Source organism: Leuciscus leuciscus (assembly GCF_965113295.1).
Source record: "Leuciscus leuciscus genome assembly, chromosome: 17".
NCBI classification, from domain to species: Eukaryota; Metazoa; Chordata; class Actinopteri; order Cypriniformes; family Leuciscidae; genus Leuciscus; species Leuciscus leuciscus.
The window spans coordinates 20,668,117-20,683,697 of NC_138741.1; the positions used below are offsets into that span (position 1 = coordinate 20,668,117).

Sequence of the window (15,581 nt, forward strand, 5' to 3'; positions counted from 1 at the left end):
GGCTGAAGCTAAACTGTTAAGGGCTGTGAGTTTTGCACCCCTGGTTTAAATTAAACTTTACACATTTGAGATGTTGTCATTGTTACATCATGCAACTGACAGTTAAATGAATGGTTCAACAAAAAATCTAATTCTGTAATTATTTACTTTCTTTCTTCCATGAAACATGAAATAAGAAATGTTCCAGAATATACTCACAAAATCTTATCTAACCAGTGAAAGCAGACTGTAAACAGGCACTGTCAAGCCCCCAAAAGCACCTTAAAAGTAGTCCAAATAATTTGTGCAAAGCTTTTCATAAGAAACAAACCAAAACTGCTTTACTACATGAACACTAAGTACACTGTATTTATTTTTTGATGTAAGTACATAGAAGTTAAAGACACCTAATATAAAGTGTGACATGTAAGTGATTAACTCGCTATGTTGAGGGTTTTTGTTCAGTGATACCTGAATCAGGAAAAGAGGTAATAATCCTAATCTGTTGTTTCTGTATGGGCCTCTTTTTTCCCTTCTCTCTTTGCTCTCTCCTTTGTTTCTCTGTAGTTTTACTCCCACCCCCTCTTTCTCTCCCTTCTGAGTGAGGATGGATCGCTAGTAGAGAGACTGATAATGGAGAGCACTGATTAATTTGGCTAGACATAGAGATGTGTGGGAAGTTTGTGTGTAGGTTCTAGATTGTGTTTGTTGTGTGGGTGTGTGTGTGCCAGCGAGAGTGAGAGATATTGATCATCTGTTTTTTATTTGGTGTAGATCAAGGCGTTCTTGTGCACAAGCGTATCCTGTGTTGATAAATCTGTGTGTGTCTCACAGAAATGCAGTATATTACCTGCCGAGCACAGAAGTGTTCAGAGGAGAGTAGGCAGTATCCATTCAGTGGCCGAATTGACACCAACTCCCTCGTAGTGCAGGACCAATACATCTTCTTACAGGTACAGAAGTGTGTGCGTTTCATAAAGTGCGTAAGTGTATGTGATTTAGACTGGTGTGGGAGATACCAAAAGTGTGTGTGTGTCTGTGTGTGTCATCTCTGTGTGACTCTTTTTATAGCTCTCCTTTTATCTCTGTCAGTGACGTGTAAGTGAGTGATAACCACTAAAACCAGCCTCTCCATCTTTAACATCGGTCCAGGGGAGGACAGGACAGGTTTTTGAGTGAGAATCCCAAACCTGGACTCTCCTCTGTCAATACAAGTGACTTTCTTTTGACTTTTGTAGCTTGAAGCTGTTGGATTTGAGTTGACAGAGAATAATGAGGATATTGATTCGAAAAGCACAGGAACAAGAGACTGGCCGCCACCCCACACCTCTCGCAGGAAAAACACAGTGTAGCACCATCCTCACCCTGTAAAAGTGGACACACACGCACGCACGCACACACACACACACACACACACACACACACACGCACTGCCTCATTCTTTGAACATCTAAGCTCTATTGACACTGGATCAATCGGAGCATTAGACCCTAATGCAATGTTTACAACCTAAAAGAACAATCTACTTGATAAGAGTGTATAAAACATGTGCGTCTGTGTGAGTCCACCAACATTCAGTAAATGTACTTTAAAAGTTTGTCCAAAACAATTGTTCAGTCAGGACCACTTGTCCTGAAAATACACAAGGCAAAAACACATAAGCCAAAAATTGTAGTAAAAATTATTATTGCACGGTTAGCTATTTTTTTAAACATTTGGCGGTATTGCTCTGTTCTAAATTCCCCGTCCTTTTCATGAGCCCCATGAAAGCTAAGACGGGGAACAGCAGCAGCTTCTGGGAAAAAGCAGCAGCTTTTAAAATGTAACTGGGTACAAATTTAAAAGTAACACTTTGAATTATATGTGAAATTGTGAAGATAAAAGATGTACTCCAATAATCTTCGTTTTGAAACCTGAAATAACCTGTGACAAAGAAATGCTTAAAAACATAATAAAACTAAAACATTTCAAAAAGTAAAAAGGATTGCGTGAGATAGTGTTGTCACAATACTGGTATTTCTAACTTTGATACAACAGCTTGAAGAATATCGATGTTACATTTTCGATACTAGGAAAACATTGCTACAAAATTAAGGGGAATTTAAGGGCATAATAATAATAATAATACAATTATTATATTTCTAAAATGAAAATATATAACAATTGTAATTTGTAAACTGCACTGTAAAATAAAAAGATATGTTATATATATATATATATATATATATATATATATAAATTATTTTACTTATACTTTACAATACTTTTGTCATAATTTTTTCAATTGCAAGAGTTTCACCCTCTAGCATTTATAATAAGCAGAAAACCGCTGTTTCTGTGACAACATGTTGCTCACAGCAAATGCCACTGACAGGATCATGAGCAATGGAAAGTCACTTCTATGATAGACAAGCAAGCATGAGTTCTGACTGGTGTAAAATGCTGATCTCTGTTGTAAGTCCTTGTAAATGCTGTCTGTGACTTGTTTGTGTGTATCAGCTAACCACAGCAGGAAGAACTACATACTTTGTGTCCTATCAGCGAGGGCCCTTTAGGACCATACAGCTTCCTAAATACTGTCTACCCAAAGTAAGACATATGACACAGCACTAGCTGTCACAAAAAGTTGTCAGATGAAATGTATGTGGCTCTAACAGCTGTTCTCCATGCAGGACATGCATATTGTCAGTACAGATGAGGGGCAAGTGTTGGCAGCAGTTCAGGAATGGAATGAAAATGACACCTACAGTCTGTACATCTCTGACACACCTGGAGTCTACTTCACCCGCTCGCTCCCAAACCTCCGTACCTCCCGCGGTCTCGCAGGAAACCTAATTGTGGATGTCTACAAGGTCTGTGAATATGTAGTATTGCCTGATGGTGCTTGCTAATTAAGTTAAGAAATGTAACATCTTGAATGTTCACAAATACATAATACATGTAATTTCACTTAAATAGCAATGAAAATGACCTATTAATTGTCATTTAAGTGAAACTACTGAAATTAGATATACAAGCTTGATAAAAATGATCATTCAAGAAGAAAATTTTAGATGGCACTTAGAGGCTTTTGCATCTGAACTCTTCACATATTCCCCCAGTTTCACAGACAAGGTTTAAACCTAGTCCCAGATTAAAATGCATGTTTGAGCTGTTTTAACTGTAAGCAACTTGCACTGACATTTCTTAAAATATATCAGTGCCATTGTTTTGTCTCTAGATGCACACCAGTAATGTTTTGTTCTATGGCATGTTTATAAAAGCTACGTAAATGTCCTAATTGAACTAAGGCCTAATCCTGGGTTAATCTATGCCCTGTCTATGAAACCAGGCCATTGTATGCAATTAGAAAAACTTTTGTAATTAGCATGGCTTTCTCCAGGAATTTTTCTAAAGTAGAACAGGGAACTGTGTAATGCAGCACAAAACAACAATGTTTGAAGTTACGACATTAAACACTATAAATACAAAGAAAGAAGAAAATCTGATAATGAGAGCAACTGAAAACATCCAGAAACTGTAGTGTAAGCAAAAATGCAAAGAGAAAGGAGGGTTATCTGTAATAATGTAGAACCTGATATCCTTTCGCGCTCCTCTTTTGGCTTCTAGCCAAAGAACACCAACTAATATATGTAAATAATAATAATTATTATTATTATTACCGTATATATATTTTATTCATATTATATTGAACACAGAAAATGGAAATGGAAATCTAAGTAGTTCCGATCATTTTTTCCTGTCCTATAGGTGGCAGGTGTTAGTGGGCTGATCATAGCCAATAAAAAAGAAGACACGCAGATGAAAACATATATTACCTACAGCAAAGGCCAGACATGGAGATTACTACAGCCTCCGGCAAAAGACACTACTGGACATGACATCAACTGCAACCTGGTGAGAACTGCTGGACTAAATTAATACAGGTATACATTTCCATGAAGACGTTGCCAAAAAAAAGGCATAAATTACCAAAATAAAAGTAGGTGAAATACTATTTAACATAAAACAGCCATTAATAATGTTGATCCTGGTACAGTGTCACAACCACAGCCACTCCCACTCCCACTTTTATTAAAAGAAGATACACCCACTATATACATTGCATTATACTCAGACACACCTACTTGACTGTGGTTAGACGAAAACAAGACATTACAGTGTTGATGCACGGTTCACGTTTGATGCATTTTTACAGTGGAGCCCTGTAAAGAGGAACTCTTTTAGTCTCACGGTGAGATGAGGGTGGCCACCAGTTACCAAACAATAGCTCTGAATTCACTGCTTTCTGATGGTTTGATTAAGACACACTACCTTCTCTGTATCTTTGTAATGACTTTACTGTTCTGGAAGATTGGTGATTTCAATTAAGACATACATTGAACAACTGGAGTTGATTTATCAGAGGATCTCAGAAAATCTTAATTACTTTTTTTCTGCTGCACCAAAAGACAGTTGGTTCTGTGTTTGCACATGTGTTGTCATTCTTTAGAAACACAAGATGAAACAATTTTTTTTCCAGTTCTTGTGCTTTGGGTATTTTGGGACTTATTACCAACTTTAAACAACCAAGAAGAATTCAGAACAAGAATTCAGAAGCTTGTACACACAGCCAACTTGTGAGAACAATAGTTTGCTGCTTACTTGCATATGCAAATAGTTTTGAATCACTAGGGGGTTGATTGCATTTGTTTTACTGCATTTTTGACACTGTATTGATGCCGAATTCTAATTGGCGTAATTACATTATGATTTTTTGAAGCTCTAATATCAAATATTTGATTTTGTTAGTTTCCGCAAGAACTGGGTCACACTAATTGTAAGGGATACTAAAAATATGGACAGAAGCCGTGGAGATCCGAAACGGATTAATTTGCACGGCTTTTGAAAGCTGATGCTACAGTCGGTTGATGCAGGGGATATTATGGAGATAAATGTAAATGTATTGAAATATAATTTAATACTGTGTAATGTTCTAATTTTCAGCCGTCGTGCTCACTGCACCTTCACCTGCAGATGTCTGAAAACCCCTACACACCTGACACTATCTCCACCAAACACTCCGCTCCAGGGATTATAGTGGCCACAGGTGTGTGTGTAACTGTGCCACTTCCTTTATTGTTTTTTATGCTTGTTGCATCTTAAGTACAGTCCCCCAAGTGTTTCTGATAAATTTGAGTGAAGAACGCATGTAAATGTGCGTGCTTTTAAATGCAGATGTAGTTTAAGTGGCCACATCATAGATGTAGAAGTTGTTACATCTTTCTGTTTTGCAGCTGCAGAGTTTGGCATGATTGGAACAAAAACTCATTTCACGCTGTTCTTTTGCTTGTCAGATTCATTATAAAGTTATCTTCAAAACTCAGGCCTAAATAGCTTCCTGCATGAGTATAGATAGATGCATGCTCAAAAAGTTAGCCATGCAGATCACGCAGAAAATATGACCGGTGTCTTCCACATTCATAATTGCCTGTCATGTCCGACAGCTGTTCCGCAATCACTTTCCCATGCTCAGAGTTTATAAATATGGGATTTTTTTTGTTTTGTCAATGCCAGCAGCTTTACCAAATGTTTTTCATCAGGCGTCATGATGATTATGGTCTTTCAGGGCACTCATACCCAACTGGCATTAACCAGTTGGGTTATATATAATAGATTCACCATTTGTGATGTGGAAGCGAGCTATAATGCACATACGTGTTATTTTTATGTTTCTTAGAGGTTGAATTCATATCAAAATCTGCCAAACTTCCAATACTACTGAATAGAATGTCTACTTCATAAATTGTTTGAAAATTGTGGAAATAATGGATTTTTCTTTACAGTGTCACACAATATAATGTGGGCAACGCCATATGGGAGGGTATTTGGCGTCAAGGAATTAAAAAACCTCTGTCTTAGACTACGAACTGTCTTGTGACTGACAGATTTGGATCAGCTATGTTCAGTTTCTGATCAAATGTGAGAAAATGTATGAATTAAAATTCAACAGTTTTGCCTTTGTAGTGCAGTATAGAGCTTTGTTTTTTAGTTGTTTTTTACCTGTTGGAATCCTATTATATTCTATTATGTGAAATAGAATAAAATCTCCTCCTCCAGCATATGTATGGTTAATAATAATACATCTGTCAGAGTTAAAGCAGTATTTTTCCTCTCAGGTAACATTGGGCCCGAGCTTTCCTTCTCTAATACAGGAATGTTCATCTCCTCTGATGCCGGCAACACATGGAGACAGGTAAACCGCTGACCTGCTCAGAGTTGTTGACTATTGTAGTCTTAAAATAAAAGCATCTGGTCTCTGATCACCACTCACATTAACTGAAACACAAAGAGACTGGATGCTGAATTACCTTGCAGGTTTTTGACTCTGTTAACACTGTCTTTAGATCTTTGAAGAGGAGCACAGTGTCTGGTTTTTGGACCACGGAGGGGCTTTATTAGCTGTTACACAATCTGCTGTACCTACACGCCATTTATGGTAAGATAAAATGCATACAAACACACAGATTAATAATAAAAGCAGATTAATCTTCACAAATTATATGTAGGCTATGTTATACAGAACACTAGAGAGATAATGCATTTCTGAGTTCATTGCAGTTCATCTCTAACTTTTTGGATGTTTTTTATTCAGACTAAGTTTTTGAAGTTCCCTCATGCTTAAACGTCAGCTTTTATACGGGGACTGGTAGATATAAACAGCAGGCAATAGGTCTTATCATATCAAACATTTGGAATCCTTTCAGCGTAAAGTGCCTGTCATGGCTTTGTAGTGCAGGTGGTTGTGTTTGCCAAGGCTTTTATGCTCATGTTGGGGAGGGTTAAGGTTTGAAGTAGAGGTGGGATTCGGTGGGCTTCCGTTCACATGTTATTCCTGCCACGTCACACACGCGTGGCTTTGATGTACTAAGCTCTGAAACGTTGTCAGGATCAATTAGGCTGCGGAAGATAATTTGTATCCTCCTGTGGGATGCTGATGTTAGAACAGTAGTCTGATGTGTGTGCGGGTGTTCAGCCATCAACTTGGGTGACTTTGACCCATATCTACAGCAACAGAAACACCACACCAGAAAATCTTTACTTTCTACATTACAAGATGCCATAATGAAGAGACTGTTACCTCTGTTGAACAATAAAATACAGAGAACAGTTAGCTTTTAAAAACATTGTGAAGTGAAGATATGCACATCGTTCAACAGTTCTGAAAGAAGTCTCTTATGCTCACCCGGGCTGCATTTATTTGATCCAAAATACAGTAAAAACAGCAATCTTATGAAATTTTATTTGATTCTAAATAACTTTTCTATTTTAAATATATTTTATATTATATCATTATGTGATGGCAAAGCTGCCAATTTTCTTTTGAATCCTTCTAATCCTTAAATCATTCTAATATGCTGATTTGGTGCTCAAGAAACATTTCTTATTATTATCAATGTTGAAAACATTTGTGTAGCTTAATATTTTTGTGAAAACTGTGATACAAATTTCCAGAATTCTTTGATGAATATAAAGTTAAAAAGAACAGAATTTATTTGAAATGGAAATCTTCACATATAAATGTATTTACTGTCACTTTTGATCAATTTGATGTGTCCTTGCTGAATAAAAGTATTATTTTCATTAAAATAAATCTGACTCCAAAATTTTGAATGATGGAGTGTATAAACAATAGATGTTGTTAACTATTAAAAGCATGAATGCAGAAATGCACTTTCTGCAGACTCGGCAAGATTAACTTGATCTACACAAAGATCCCCAAGAACACAACTAGCGCATAACTAATGTGTAATGTTTAAACATTCAACGCTCAGATAATAGGACAAACAGGAGGGCTCTAAACACACTAGAATAAATGTCATTGACACAATCAGGGACTTTAAAGTACAATATATTCATAGAAAGAACAAGATCTGAAAACAAAACACACTGAAGAGGCACTTACACAGAGCAAAATAATAAATGTAATGCAAAGGACAGAAGGAAAGCAGAATAAGGCGATGCAACAGAACAATGAAATGCAAAATGGACTGAATGTGTAATGAGACATAATATACATTATACATGACTAATAATGATTAGAGTGTAATGTAAACACAAGTGGGGTATGGTGAATAATTTTGTCTTGATATTTTTCAATGAGCATATATTAGATTTGATTTTAATGTAATTATGCAGATGCAGCCCACATTAAATGTTAATGCAGTGACTCCGCAATTACTTGTTTTTGTGGATCTGCTAAATATTCTCAGATGGCTGAACAAATGCATCTTCTATTTTTATGTCTTTGTCAAATGTGCACTGTACATTAGGGTTAGTCTAATCAGACTAACTAATCAGAACATGAACCTAATGTGCTTTGTCAGTGAAAAGAAAAAGATTTGTGTATGTGCGTCTAGGATTAGTTTGGATGAAGGCCGGCAGTGGGACAAACTCAGCTTTTCATCTACACCCCTATTTGTTGACGGGGTTTTGATGACTCCAGAGACTGAGAATCGCATCATTACGTAAGAATCATTTTCTCAGACAAACTTATCTAAATAGTCCAGGAGGTGTCAGTAATGAACCCTCACTTGATTGGGATCATTATTATCAGATTAAATCTTTTCTTTTGCAGGTCTGGACTAGGATCCTGCACACTTACTTGTACTGACAGCAATGTAGTTTTACTGACACTTCCTATTAGTCCTTTACAGATTTGCCATAGCAAAATGTGTCCTTTTGGTCCCTTAGCAACTGTAAAGAATGTAAAAGTAAACAGATCCTGTTGTACTTAAGCACCTCTGTCCTCGTAGATTCTTCGGGCACTTTAGTTACCACTCCGACTGGCAGCTGATAAAGATTGACTACAGCTCCCTGTTTGGGCGGAAATGCACAGACGGAGACTTTCAGACATGGCACCTCCATAACAAGGTTGTCACCTCACATTTATCAGCAAGCCTTGCTGTTCGGTCTCTCAACATTCAACATTAGTTTCTTTTGGCACTGAATTTGCTAGTAATTAGGGTGGCACGTGAGACTATTTTCATATCTGGGGTTACATGCCCAAGCAGAATGGAAATTAATGGTCGTAATGGATTTGCAACAGATCTAGCCACCACCATAATGTTGGTGACATGTTGTCCATCAGCTTTGACTCTCACTTGTGTCTTTACAGAGTCAGCCTAAATTGCATGTCAAATCTGTTTTCTGGAAAGCACAATACACTTTTTAAAATTCATACAAACTATTGTAGCCATCCTTAGCTAAGCAGAAGGAGTGTAACATCTAATGTAACTGGAAAACTGCGAGCCTATTTTGGAGGAAATCATGTGAATAAGTGACATATTTATGTGCATTTAAGGGCGAGGTGTGTGTGATGGGAGAGAGACAGGTGTATATGAAGAGGAAGCCTGGCACACGCTGCACTCTGGGTCGGGAGTATTCTCGAGTCGTTTCAGCTGAGCCCTGCATCTGCACCCTCTATGACTTTGAGTGGTGAGTCACAGGCATGCATACGTGCACACACGCGGAAATGCAGAGCAGCTGCTTTTCCAGTGGAGGAAATGAGTGACAGTAACTCTTGCGGATCAAAGGACTCAGTGTTGCATGCAGAGAACAAAAGCTGCAGGGATCCAACCAATTATACAGATTAATTAAGTGGTATTTGAATGTAAAAAAGCAAGGTTTTTCTCTTCATCTGTCCTTCTTCAAACGTCTGCTCAGTGCAGCTTATGATAATGTTGCAGTCGCTACATTAAATTAGTTTGCTCTTGAGGCGGCAAGGTAAAAGCCTGGTTTTACATCGGTCTTTCATAATCATATCGCAATACTGATGGATATGTCTTTACAAGCCCACCACGATGCACATGGAGAGACACTCCTGCGCTGATCATAACGACGACATAAATCTCTCTTGTACCGCACACAGGCTCCATTAGAGTCGTCTGCTCTTAGGCAAATTACACATACGAATGAGAGGCGCGCAAAATTAGCATAATGTCAAATGATTAATTATCTCCAAATGAATAAGTAATGAATATTTAAATGGATGATAAATGTGGCAGTGATCTGATTAGCCTGAAGGAGCTGGTGTTACTGAGTTTAGCCCTGATCCGCTGCAGCAGTTTAAATGTTGTAAACTCAAGTCTAAGACTTTCGTTCATGTTCGGATCACAAACTTTTTTGAGTTTGAAATCTGAGCGATTCCTGTCCCTCCATTGACAGCTAAGCAACTACAAATTTGACGCTTCAAAAAGTTCATAAAGAGATCATAAAACTAATCCATATTAATTAAGCGGTTTAGACCAAATTTTCTGAAGAGACACGATCACTTTATATGATGAATCGATTGAATTTAGGCTTTCTATTCCCATATTCTACACTACATTTACTATAATAACTTCCATTAAATACCAAAATAGGGTTGACTGTCTGATTCCAAGTCAGTGTTGTTATTGGTATCTAAAACTTTTGAAAATAGTTTTCGAATTGAAATATAACTGAAATAAAATAAAATATAACTATTAGATGAAAAACTTAAAGGTATAGCGGAGGATGTTTTACTTCCTGGTGGGTAGTCTAAACTATTGGTCCTCCTAATTGTCAATCATTCTGGTGAATCAATCAAACTTTTCAAAAAGTGGAGAGGGCGGGTCTTATCTAAAATTTGGAAAGATCCTCCGCTATACCTTTAAATAAAAGTTGAAGTTTGTGTTGAATTACAAAAAATACTAAAATTAAAAATAAAGCCAAAATATAAATATTAAATAATGAATACAAACGGAAAAATCTAAAATCTAAAAAAAATATTAATAAATACTACAATAGTATATAATTCATACAAAAAATTACACTGTTCCGAGTGCAATTTAGTGATTTGAACTGCTGCGGTTTAAACAGATAAATGAATCAGCTAATGTGTGGCAAGTTTCTTTTTTTTAAGCTTTCATATAGACAACACGAATAATACAGTGAAAATTTTAAAACCGGTTTTTAGTGAATCCTATGGTGCATGAGAGAGACCTTGAAAAACCTTTATTTTGCAGTGTATGTAAAGTACATTCTGTATAGTATATATTCAAGCCACTTCTCTCTATAGACTGCTGTGGCCTTATAGAGTGGAGCTTAACCAAACTGAATAATTGATGTGTTTTTATGATTTCCTTGCAGTGATTATGGGTTTGAGAGACAGGCCAGTGGAAAATGTGCACCTGCATTCTGGTATGATGTCAATTTACCAGCACACACCTGCAGCCATGGACAGCGTTTCCGCAACAGCACAGGGTAACACACACACACACAGATGCACAGAGATACACTGGCACACACACACACATTGCAGTATGATTCATAGATGCAATATGAATCTCTTTGTGACATCTTCTGTTTAGCTTATGAAGTAATAGCAGTCCTGCCCTAGATTGCCATATATAGCCTGCATAAGATTGAGTACAACTTTTTTTGTTTGTGTATCAACTACATGTGTTTTTGTGTTTCTGCTGGTAACAGAGATGTTTTCTAAAGTATTTGTGCATGGCGGTGCAGGTACAGGAGAGTGCTGTTGAATAACTGTAGAGAAGGTCTGAAGGATACACTGAGTCCCAGAATGCAACAGTGTAAACCCATAGCACCAAGTGGCCTACAACTGAGCACCATCAACTCTCAGCTCACTGCTGTACTGGGAACAAACATCACCTTCAGAGTAGCCTTGCAAAATGTGAGTTAGCAGCTGCACACACATACAAAGTAATTCATTTAGTAAGGTGTTGTGCTTTACATTAATGGTTCTCAAACATTTTTAGGTGAGAGACCATTTCAAGAGTAAAACCAAAACCCTAAATCTCATAAAGGTGTCTCATTCATCAATCTTGTCTTGAGCCACCAATCCACAATTTGCTAGACTGCTGTTTTGTTATTTTTTTCAATGAAATTAACTAAACTGCTTCTAATGAACCTTAACTAGCCAACTCACTAGCTAAGAAGACCACTTACTGTACATACACTACCGTTTAAAAGTTTGGGGTCAGTAAGATTTTGTTTCTAAAGAAACTAATACTTTTAATTAGCAAGGATGAATTAAATGTACCAAAAGTGATTGTAAAGACATTTATAATGTTACAAAAGATTTCTACTTCACTTAAATGCTGAACTTTGTGCTCATCAAAGAATCCTGAAAAAATGCATTACGGTTTCCACAAAAATATTGAGCAGCACAACATTGATAATAATAAGAAATGTTCTTGAGCAGCAAATTATCATATTGTAATGATTTCTGAAGAATCATGTGACATTGAAGTCTGGAGTTATGATGCCGAAAATTCATTCTGTATTTTGGATCAAATAAATGCAGCCTTAGTGAGCATAAGAGACTTCTTTCAAAAACATTACAAAATCTTACGTCAATCTAAACGTGAACGGTAGTGTAAAACTTTATTTATGGTAAAGCACTAATGCATTATAGACAGAACATAAACATAACTGCTTTGAAACAATGTGTATTGTGATATAATTTTTTTACTTGACTACGGTAACTGTGACTTACATTATTAATTTACCATAAAATAAATGTTAACAGTGAACCTGGTTTATTTCATTGTAATGAGCTGGTTAATTCAGTGTTAGTGTCAGTTATTATTATTATTATTTAAATTTTTTTAGATCTAATTTTTTTTATCTGCCAATCAACTCACGGACCACAGTTTGTGCACCACTAAATTAGCCTCAATGTCTCTCGAAAACATAGAATATATCTGCTTTTTTCTTGTCTTTGTTTTTTTGTAGGGTGACTCGTTGTCTACAAGTCTCCATGTGGATTTTGGAGATGGCATCTCAGTGTCATACTCCAATATAAGTCGCCTTGGTGACAGCATCACACACACGTACAGGGTCGCTGGGATATTCAGGGTCACCGCACATGCTCAGAACAGTCAGGGGTCTGACAGCAGCTCTGTCTATCTGCACATCACTAGTATGTACATGACCACACTCATATATTTCTAAGAATTGTAATTTTCTTTAAGAAGCCACTGCCATCACTGTAAAGAAAAAAACACAAAAATCTGTCACAGAGACTGCTGTCACACTAAATTACATCTATGCCACTCACTGCACATCTAGACAATCTATTTCTGAACCAGCTCTCAATGAAGGATGTGTAGAAGCAGAAATTGCTGTTGTGTACGGTGCTAAATGTGATCGTTATTGACTTCATATTGTGTCTGATGAGATATCACGTCCGATGTGTCGTGTTAGGTCCCGTGGAGCGTATCTTTCTTTCGACACCGGTGGTCGTCATCAGAGGAAGAGAGGCCAACCTGACAGCAGTGCTGTGGCCCAGTCAGCCCAAGACCACTACCTTCTACTGGTGGTTCAATAACAGCACAGAGGTTCAAATGCTGAGTATTTGTATACATGTGGCCCAGAGGCCCAGATCAGTTAGGCAGCTATTCCAGTATTACTTTTGACCTCTACCAAAGCAAAGGCTCTGCAAAAGATATTGTGCTTGCCAGGGTCAGAGAGGTAAACCTGTTTTAGGATGGATTCAGATTGAGGTCAAATAAGTAAAAAGCAAAGCCAGGTTTAAGTGGGGGAGGTACACTGTTTTCCCCTTTGCAGAACACCTGCTACCAAAAGAAACAGAATAGCTAAATTCTAACTCTGTCAAAATAATTTTTGTTGAATGACAGGCATAGTTGGGAAAACACAAGGGGAAAATGCTTCCAGTTAAAAAGCCCAGATAGAATTTTAAGATCTCTTGTCATAAGGCAACGTTTTATTGGGCATTTAATCTACCGTTCCAAAGTTTGGAGTCTATGATTTTGATTCTTTTTTCTTTCTTTTTTTTTTTTACAATTGATACTTTTAGTCAGCAAGGACAAATTAAATTGATTATACTAAAGACTTTTATAATGTTACAACATATTTCTATTTAAAATAAATGCTGTTCTTTCCAGCTTTGTTCATTAAAGAGTCCTGGGGGGAAAACGATTGCGGTTTCCACACTGAATCAAGCTTCACAAGCATTTTCAACTGATAAGAATAATAATAAGAAGAAATGTTTTTGAGCACATAATCAGTGGATTTTTCTGAAGGATCGTGGGACACTGAAGACTGGAGTAATGTCTACTGAAAAATCATCTTTTTGATCACAGAAATAAATTACAATTGAAAATATATAGTATATTGAAAAAGAAATCAATTATTTTAAATGTAATAATATTTCACAATATTACTGTTTCACTGTATTGATCAAATGATCAAATAAATGCAGCTGTGGTGAGCATAAGAGACTTCTTACAAAAAACATGATATCATCTTACAGACTCCAAACTTTTGTACAGTACAATATATTGTCAATATTGCTGGCATTTAGTTTTTGCCTCTGTTTTAATTATTGCTTAATGTTCTCAAGATTATCACATACTTTATTCTGGTTTCTGGTCTCATGCAGAATTAGGGTAGATTTATTATTGGCATATGAATCACTATTTAATTATGCTTTCAAACATCACTGAATTATGTTTCTAATCACGCAATGAGATCATTCAGTTCAGGTCTACCTAACATTTCTGATATGAAACACAAAAAGTGGCAGTGCAGCTTTTAATGGTTATGCATCGTTTTGATTATCAGGATTATTTTAGAGTGATGCAAACAGAACACAGTTCCATTGAAAAGCATCAAAAATGTTGCCCAGTTTTGCAGTCCAGATTTGTTTTATAAGCCAGTTGTTTTTGTTTGTGGTTGCATTTAATGTTTAATAAAGTAATAATATACACCAAAGAGTGCAGCCAGGCAAAAAGCAGAGCCTCCAGTGTGTTAGGGATATTAAAAAAAGAATATACTTGTGAATAATTTAAGTGAAGTAAATGCATTAACTTAACCCATTATAGACTAAAAGTACAATGTTTTTGTATTCACTACTTTCATTACCATGGAATACTAGGCAGCATTAACGTGTTACCGCGTTGTTTTGAATGAATGTGAATGTTAAAATGCCATTTATAAATGTCATTCTATTTTAGTGCTGCTGCCCAACATCATGTTCCAGAACAAGCAAAAATAGATCAGCAAAGCCCTCCATATTATTACAAAAACATTTCACAAACGGAGTGGCATGTTAAGAAATACTAGGAAAAAGCATGAAGATTTCCAAGACCAATATATCTACGGAAAACCCCGAGATCAAAAGCATGACTACTGAACCATGAAACACAGCGGGAGTTTGGTCATGTAGGGCTGTAACTGGTTTCTGCTATAAATGATTCTGCCACTCACAAATCAGTCAGAGTTGTGATTTACTTTCCTGTTTCTCTGCCTAGCTAAATCTGAACCGAACATCTCCCATGTGTGTGTTTTTAGCCACTGATCACACTGGAAGGAAGTGTTTCACACACATTCACACGAGAGGGACCTAACTCTGTCACCGTACAGGTGTCGGCAGGAGGCACAGTCCTACAGGATGTGAAAATCATCACTGTCAAAGGTGAAGACCTCCTGTAGTCATGAACACTGCAGTGTTCTTTGAGATACAGAATGGGATATTTTTAGCTTCGCTGAGAATTGAAAACATACTCAGAATTAAGAGGAATTTTAGGCAGAGCTTCTCTGCAAAAGAATAA

At 36.8% G+C, this 15,581-nt stretch overlaps 1 protein-coding gene across 1 annotated transcript in view; it reads left to right on the forward strand.

The window, feature by feature from the left end:
- Positions 1-15,581, forward strand: part of sorcs3b (sortilin related VPS10 domain containing receptor 3b) — a 50,441-nt gene that overhangs the window by 28,202 nt on the left and 6,658 nt on the right. The window contains exons 7-21 of the mRNA XM_082143953.1: positions 814-932; positions 2,479-2,568; positions 2,652-2,831; positions 3,730-3,876; positions 4,966-5,068; positions 6,138-6,214; positions 6,366-6,457; positions 8,379-8,486; positions 8,775-8,892; positions 9,323-9,456; positions 11,131-11,244; positions 11,506-11,677; positions 12,742-12,928; positions 13,213-13,346; positions 15,322-15,445. Of these exons, the coding sequence (XP_082000079.1) occupies positions 814-932; positions 2,479-2,568; positions 2,652-2,831; positions 3,730-3,876; positions 4,966-5,068; positions 6,138-6,214; positions 6,366-6,457; positions 8,379-8,486; positions 8,775-8,892; positions 9,323-9,456; positions 11,131-11,244; positions 11,506-11,677; positions 12,742-12,928; positions 13,213-13,346; positions 15,322-15,445 (1,899 nt within the window). The remainder of the gene's footprint in view (positions 1-813; positions 933-2,478; positions 2,569-2,651; positions 2,832-3,729; positions 3,877-4,965; positions 5,069-6,137; positions 6,215-6,365; positions 6,458-8,378; positions 8,487-8,774; positions 8,893-9,322; positions 9,457-11,130; positions 11,245-11,505; positions 11,678-12,741; positions 12,929-13,212; positions 13,347-15,321; positions 15,446-15,581) is intronic.